This window comes from Cornus florida, unplaced genomic scaffold (assembly GCF_030987335.1).
Source record: "Cornus florida cultivar Cherokee Brave unplaced genomic scaffold, ASM3098733v1 CherokeeBrave_3.0.0_Hap2_Chr10, whole genome shotgun sequence".
NCBI lineage: Eukaryota > Viridiplantae > Streptophyta > Magnoliopsida > Cornales > Cornaceae > Cornus > Cornus florida.
The window spans coordinates 117,485,425-117,493,721 of NW_026775580.1; the positions used below are offsets into that span (position 1 = coordinate 117,485,425).

At 42.4% G+C, this 8,297-nt stretch overlaps 1 protein-coding gene across 3 annotated transcripts in view; it reads left to right on the top strand.

Annotated features, from left to right (window-relative positions):
* Positions 1-7,636, top strand: part of LOC132278507 (VIN3-like protein 2) — a 32,555-nt gene extending 24,919 nt beyond the window's left edge. For all 3 annotated transcript variants that reach the window (XM_059780303.1, XM_059780304.1, XM_059780305.1), the window contains exons 4-5: positions 5,565-5,884; positions 6,237-7,636. In XM_059780303.1, the coding sequence (XP_059636286.1) occupies positions 5,565-5,884; positions 6,237-7,417 (1,501 nt within the window). In that variant the 3' untranslated portion in view covers positions 7,418-7,636. The remainder of the gene's footprint in view (positions 1-5,564; positions 5,885-6,236) is intronic.
* The last annotated feature ends 661 nt before the right edge of the window (positions 7,637-8,297 follow it).

Consider the following 8,297-nt stretch of genomic DNA (forward strand, 5'->3'; position numbering starts at 1 on the left):
ATGTCATTTCCCTTGGTATGTTGGATTCCATCGAGTGCACTTATAAGGCTGGAGGTGGAGTCATTCGGGTTTCCAAGGGTGCTCTTGTGGTGATGAAGGGACTGAAGAAACACGGTTTATATACTCTACAGGGTAGCACAATCACGGGGTCAATTGTTGTATCGTCCTCGGATCCAGATTCAGATATTACCAGATTGTGGCATATGCGGCTTGGGCATATGAGTGAGGGGGATGGATGTTCTGATAAATCAGGGTTTGCTTGGTGGTCAGAAAACTAGGAAGTTGGATTTTTGTGAGCATTGTGTCTTCGGGAAGCAGTGCAGAGTGAAGTTCAGTACAGGAATTCACAGGACCAAGGGTACGGTGGATTATATTCATTATAATCTTTGGGGTCCCTCTCAGGTTACTTTACATGGTGGTGGTAGATATATGATGACACTGATTGATGACTTTTCTCGAAAAGTTTGGGTTTATATTATGAAGCACAAGAATGAGGCTTTTGTTACATTCAAGTAGTGGAAGACCTTGATTGAGAAGCAGACAGGAAAACAGGTTAAGCGCTTGAGGATGGACAATGGTTTGGAATTTTGTGATGGAGAATTTAATGAGTTCTGCAAGACTCACGGGATTGTGAGACATCACGCAGTAAGGAAGACTCTGCAGCAGAATGGAGTTGCAGAACGGATGAACTGAACGCTATTGGAGCGGGCTCGGTGTATGTTGTCTAATGTAGGGTTAGACAAAGCGTTTTGGGTTAAAGCTATTTCCACAGCTAGTTACTTGGTCAACCGGTCTCCATCAACTGCTATCGGGTGTAAGACTCCAGGTGAGGTATGGTCTGGTTCTCTTGCTAGTTACAGTAATCTGAGAATATTTGGATGTCCAGCGTATGCTCATGTGAATGAGGGGAAGCTTGAATCGAGGGCTAAGAAATACATATTTCTTGGTTATCAGCCTGGGGTCAAGGGATATAGATTATGGTGCCGAGAGGCTTCGAGAAAGAAGATACTTGTTAGCAGGGATGTGACCTTTCATGAATCTACGATACTTACTCCGCAGAAGGAAGTAGTTGATTCAGGGAAAGCTCAGGGTGTTAGTGAGTAGGTGGAGCATGTAGAGGTTCAGTTAGAGGATAGTCCTGTTTGGTTGACTCACAAGCAGGTGCAGTTTTGGGCTGAGGGAGTTGCACAGTTGCAACAGTATAGTGTGGCTAGAGACAGGCTTAGGAGGGATATTAGGCCACTTGAGAAGTATGTGTGTTTTCACATGCTGATTCGGTTGCTTATGCACTTAGTGTGGCAGAGGATATTGATGAGCCGTGTACTTATCATGAGGCCATCACAGGTGGAGAGTCAACGCAGTGGTTTGTTGCAATGAGTGAGGAGATTGAGTCTCTTCATAAGAACCAGACTTGGAAGCTAGTTAAGAAGCCTAAGGCCAGAAAATTGTAGGCTGTAAATGGGTCTTCAAGAAGGAAGGAATTCCAGGGGTAGAAGATGCGAGGTACAAGGCACGCTTGGTGGCACAGGGCTATAAACAGGGAAGGGGTGGACTTCAATGAAGTGTTTTCTTCTGTGGTGAAACATAGCTCAATTCGAGTGTTACTTGCTATCGTTGTTCTGTATGACTTGGAGCTTAAGCAGCTTGACGTCAAGACTTCTTTCTTGCATGGTGAGTTGGAAGAGCAGATTTATATACATCAGCCTGAGGGGTTTAAGATTCTGGGAAAGGAAGATCATGTTTGCCACCTGAAGAAGTCCTTGTATGGGCTGAAGCAGTCTCCTAGATAGTGGTACAAGCGATTTGACACCTTTATGGTTGGGAATGGCTACTGTTGGAGTAAGTTTGACAGTTGTGTGTATCACAGGAAGCTCTCAGATGGTTCGTATTTGTACTTGTTGCTGTATGTTAATGACATGTTGATAACTTGCAATTACATGTCTGAAATTAACATGTTGAAGGCTCAACTTAGTGGTGAATTTGAGATGACGGATCTTGGTGCTGCAAAAAGGATATTGGGAATGGAAATTCACAGGGACAGAGGAGCGGGTAGATTATATTTGTCACAGAAGAAATACATTGAGAAGGTGTTGGAACGCTTTGGTATGCAGGCATCAAAACCTGTGAATACTCCATTGGCTGCCCACTTTAGACTTTCAACACAATTGTCACCACAGATCGAGAAGGAGGTAGAGCACGTCTCGTGTTCCTTATGTTAGTGTAGTTGGTAGCCGTATGTATGTTATGGTGTGCACTAGGTCATACATTTCACATGCAGTTAGTGTAGTGAGTAGATACATAGACTAACCTTATGTATGTTATGGTGTGCACTAGGTCCATTGGCAGGCTATGAAGTGGCTAACCTTATATATGTTATGGTGTGCACTAGGTCCATTGGCAGGCTATCAACTTCTTTCATGCTGCCCCTGTCATAGACTAACCTTATGTATGTTATGGTGTGCACTAGGTCCATTGGCAGGCTATGAAGTGGCTATTATGATACTTGCGAGACACTGCAGATGTTGGGTTAGTCTATGACAGGGGCAGCGACATGTGTGGGAGTGTTGTTGGATATGTTGATTCGGACTATGCTGGAGATCTTGATAGGAGGAGGTCCTTGACAGGGTATGCCTTCACTCTTTGTGGGAGTGTAATCAGTTAGAAAGTGGCTCTGCAGCCCGTAATTGCATTGTCTACTACTGACGTTGAGTACATGGCAGCCACAGAGGCAGTGAAGGAAGCTATATAGTTGAGAGGCTTGGTTGGTGATTTAGGCTTACAGCAGGATGATTTGATTGTGTTTTGCGACAACCATGAGTGCCATACATTTGATTAAAAATCAGATGTTCCATGATAGGACCAAGCACTTTGATGTCAGGTTTCACTTGGTGCTATTGCAATGAGGAAGATTGGGACAACAGAGAATCTAGCAGATATGATGTCTAAGGTCATTCCTACACTAAAGTTCAGACATTGTTTGGACTTGATTGGTACTTGCAGTTGCTGGGGCCCTTAGGGGCATGTGGAGACGGCGAAAGGAGTAGCTGGAGATTGTGGAGCTTGGCGTAATTCTAGCCAAGATGGATATTTGTGATATTGTGGCCCGAATTTCCGTGTTGCGACTCGCTTATGACCCAACAACTCGTTGGATGAACTTTGTGTGGGTCGGTTGTTGCTCATGGGTCGTGGACCTTAATTAGTCTCTTGTAACTTAATATATAAAGGGCGCTTAGGGTTTGGAGTGGTGTAAGAGAAACAGAGCGAGGGGCTGAAAACGTGGTATCTCCGATTTTACACATTGTGAAAACTTTCGCTGGATCCCAACCGTGGATGTAGGCGGTTGCTGAACCACGTATAAATCTTTGTGTTCTTTGTGTGGCGTGTTTAATTTTCTATCGTGATTCTTGGTTTAACTTGGATTCGTTGCATCTGTCATAACACTTCTCAAGGGCCTTTATCTCTTTAAGCATCGCTTCCTTCCATGGAGTTTGACTGAGAGCATCTGAAACACTAGAAGGAACAGATATAGAGGAGATACATGAAGTGAAAGCACGATATGTTGGTGATAAGGCATCATAGGATACAAACTGAGATATGGAATGTTTTGTACAACTACGAACACCCTTACAATAGGGAATAGGGACATCAAGGTCAACAGGAATGCTATTGGGAAAAAAATCAGGAGTATCAATGTCAATTGAGGAATTTCCTAGATCGAGGGAGACTTCTTGGTCCCGGGGTGAGTCAATGACTTGTTTTGCCTTCCTAGTGTATACAATTGGATGCTTTCCCTACTGTCATTAGTGTTAGGAGGACTAGACGTAGGCACTTCAGTAAGAAGCTCCCCCTGAGTGGGAGCAGGCAAAGGAAGGGGGCATTCCCTCTGAATGGACGACAAATTCTCTGCTTGTATGGGATGTAGTAAAAAGCGACCACGCAGTCACTACACAAACCCTAGAAAGCAACAAAGTAGATCATACTAGAATCACGAACGACGAAGAAAAAACCGTTGCTGCTGAACCACACGAACACGAAAAAAACACCAATTGAGACTGCAACAGATCAAAAATAGTTCCAATTTTTTTTTTCTAGGGCCGAACCCCGAGCAAGGGCTCGCTGCCCCCTGCGACCCCCAGCTAACTCACCGCGGAGTTGGATCTGCAGTACATGTGGATGTGATCAACACTACTTCCTTGCAAACAAATCTCTTCTTGGAATCTCTTCAAAACCCTTCACACCCACTAGGGTTTACACAAACTTGCCTTAGGATTTCAACTATACACCTAGCGCTTTACAAACCTGTCTCTGATACCATGTTGATTTTAAGATATAATCAAATCAAGAGTAAAGTATAAGAAGAAGAAAAAGGATGAGAGAGAAAGAGAGAAATAATGAAAGAATACTTTCATCCTTCCATCTTATTTTATTTATACTAACAAGTTTCATAAAGAGCACATAAGCCCCAGTAACATATAAGTACTAACAAATAAACCCGTAATAACAAATAAGCCCCTGACAACACACTTAGTGTGGTTTCTGCACTGCCCTTTAAAAAGATTTAAGTTGATTGTTGGCTTATGGGGGCTACCTTCCACCTGTTACTCAATCTCATGGGTTCGAGTCCTAGGCTAGTGATGTGTTCTGGAGGGGCGACTCGAGGCGCCCCTTGTTATCACAAGGGTAGCATAGGGAGGACTAACCGCCTCCACCTGTCGTTGCTGTATAGGCAGCATTGCGAAGCTCCTCATGTCCACCCACCGCTTAGTGTGGGTTCTGCACTGCTCTTTAAAAGATTAAGTTGATTGTTGGCTTATGGGGGCCAGCATCCACCCTGTTACTTGAGGCTCCCCTTGTTAGCACGGGGGTAGTGTAGGGTGGACTAGCCGCCTCCGCCCGTCGGTGCTGTATGGGCAGCGCAGCGCTGCAAAGCTCCTCATGTCCGCTCACCGCTTAGTGTGGGGTTCTGCACTTCCCTTTAAAAGCTTAAGTTGCACCTTCCCTAACAGCAATTGCTTTGGGGAGAGTTGGTAAGATCCTGATAGTTACATTTGTTCAGTTTTGGTTAGTGATTGGTTCATGCATAATTTTGGAGTATAGAATGAAATCCATGAAAATAGCTGGGGCAAGGCTGTGTGTTGATTAGTTAAGTGGAAGCCTTGTGAATGGGTTAATGAACGGGCAACACTAAATGTTTATTACGTGACTGTTTGGAAGTCCTCTATATTTAAGAGGCCTTTCTCACTCTTTATGAGGCTCCCGTAATAGAAATAAGTCATCTTGAATGGATCCATTAAAGAAATAGAGAACTTCATTGTATTTATTCTTTTCATTTTCATGTTTTGCTAAAAATGAGAACTCACACTTTTAATATCATTTTGGAGATGGCAACCATTTTCTCAAATGGCTCTATCCATGACAATATGGTTCTACATTTAAAATTCCATGTAAAAAATGAAAGGACGACTTCAAATTCAAGGGACATCAAAACAGGATCAACATAATTTCATCAGTTCTCTTAAAGAAGTTAAAAATGATCTTAGTTTTAATCTGTTGATTTTCTGTAGATGCTGGAGGAAACAACTGTTGACTGCAAAAGATACCAGGCGAGTCGACATATTGTGCTATCGTGTGTCCTTGAGCCAAAAGCTCGTTGCTGGTGCGAAATGTTACCAAAAGCTTTATGAAATTGTGGATGAAGCAGTGAAGAAGCTTGAAGCAGATGTAGGTCCTTTAACTGGCTCACCTGTGAAGATGGCCAGGGGTATTGTTAATAGGCTCTCTTCAGGACCGGAGGTGCAGAGACTCTGTGCTTTTGCTGTGGAGTCCCTAGATTCCATGCTTTCGGAAACTGGTTGCCATCCTTCATCCAATCCTGTGATCCAAGGTCATCTTTTAATACTGCACTTTGATACCAAAATACTACTTGGGGATTTTCCATGATCCTGAGATGAGTTGGTGATCCTGTGTAACAGATGAATGGTTGACTTGCACTGTCACTAATTTTTCAAGTTTTACCTGCATGTTTTTATTTATTAAAAGGTGGCGTGCCAGTTTGTCCAGTCTTCTTGTTATACATGTTGCCACTTGACCTTTTTTGTTTCTGGATAATCCAAGAGGCTTGTTGATTATGAAAGTGTTGTCTTTTTATTTTGTGCATTTGTTACTAGAAACATCATGGCTATTGGTTCAAATTGTAGTAACCTTTCAGCTATTACTTGGATTTTTTAAATTTGCAGATTTCAATTTGATTGCTCCAAACATTATCAGATTTGAAGATGTCTGCACCTCATCTCTTACCTTGATATTGGGTTCTGAAGTTGCTTCAGTCAGAAATTTTGTGGGTTATTACTTGTGGCATCGTAAAGTTGATGATATGAGTTATCCACCAGAACCGACTTGTACATTGTTCGCACCAAATACAAGGTTTACACTCTCAGGTCTAACTCCTTCTACAGAGTATCTTTTCAAGGTTGTTTCCTTTGATAACACTAGGGAGTTGGGGGTGTGTGAAGTTCGGTTCAAGATGGGCAGTGACGGGGATGGAGGCCCCAGTGCAAAGACCTTGGTAGTAGAAAGAAGTCAGAGTCCAGCAACCAACTGTAGCAGCCTATCCAATCCTTCTTCGGTGGAAGATGAAAGTAACAATGTTATTCCCTGCAGCAATGAGGATGAGACCCATGAGGACAATTATCTTGCTTACTGCAAAAACACTGATAAAATGGTTTCTGCAGAGCTATCTAATGACATGATTGACTGCATTGGCACAGGTGAAGGAGGAAACCTAGGAGATTCTGTGTCTGTTTTGGATGAACTTGCTGTGCGGAAAATCAACTTTACATCAAATTCTGATGCCCTCCAGCTTGAGAACAAGCAATCTCCGGATGGCCAAGAGACCAGTACTGATAATGGGTCAAATGCCCCTGTCCCAACTGGCATGGAATCTGTGCCGCTTGTGGGTGGCTCTGAAGCTGGCTTACCCATCACTCCATGCAAGTTGGAGAATGTCAAGGATGGGCTAGGAAGAAACGGAAGGCCCAAACCCAGCAGCAAGGATGTCGATAATGGGTTTGGGAGGGAAGAGGAGCCCCAAGCTGGCAGCTCATCGAAGAAGAGAAGTGGAGGAAGACGAGACGAAGAGTGTGCTGGAAATGGTGATAGTGATCTTGAGTATTATGTGAAGGTGATACGATGGTTGGAGTGTGAGGGACACATTGAGACAAGCTTTAGGCAGAAATTCTTGACTTGGTACAGCTTGAGAGCAACCCCACAGGAGGTGAGGGTTGTGAAGGTGTTTGTGGATACTCTTATTGAAGATCCTGCTTCTCTTGCTGGGCAGCTTGTTGACACGTTCTCGGAAGCTATTTCAAGCAAGAGATCTGTGGTACCGGCTGGGTTCTGCCTTAAGCTTTGGCATTAACAGTTTAGCAAAGGCCCTGCAATATTTATTAGTATGGAAACCAATAGTGTTTAAGGTTGGTCGGCCTTTGATTCTTTGGACCCTTTCGAAATATTCTTCATTTAGACTACAATCAATCATTCATATTTAATAGTTGGAATTAATTTACTGCTTTCATGATGTAAGAACATTAAGCTCGATTGTTTTCTATTGTTAATAGAACAGTTGGTGTCTCTCTCATTTATGGACTGGATAGATGTGCTTCCTCCTAGTACAAGCTCTCTTTCCAATCCTACATGCAGTAGATATAGATAGATAATGTAGTGCGGTTCACCTCATCTCCTCCTTTGTAACTGTACGTCTGATTTTCTTTTTGCTATTATACCCGCTAATTTTTCATTTTTTTGAATTATATACCTACAAAATTTTGATTTTGTCCTTTCAACAATTTTAAAAGATGGATAGTTCCCTCTCACGTACCTGAAGACTCAATCAAGTCACTCATGCACCCGTAGCTCCTCCCATCATCAATCTTGTTTAGTTGGCCAACATTCTTCAGAAATGTCTAATTATACACGTTAAAAGAGCTAATAAATAAAAATAATTACTAAAAAAACAAGTTACTCTTTAGATCCCAATTACCCTCAATTATTTTTAAAATTTTCATCCATTTTTAGTTCGGACAAAAAAACAAACCGAAGGTGCTACAAATTACTGCCTAAACATGGTTTCCATGTACGTGGAGAGGCAAACTTGGATTGGAGTTGCACAACCAAAGATACAAAAAATGGATTCTCTATTTAGATCCACAACCTATATTGATACGCACAAATTATAGAATAATATGTGTGAGTCTATATAAAAGGATTGATTGTGTTACTAGTAGGAAAGAATTGAGAAC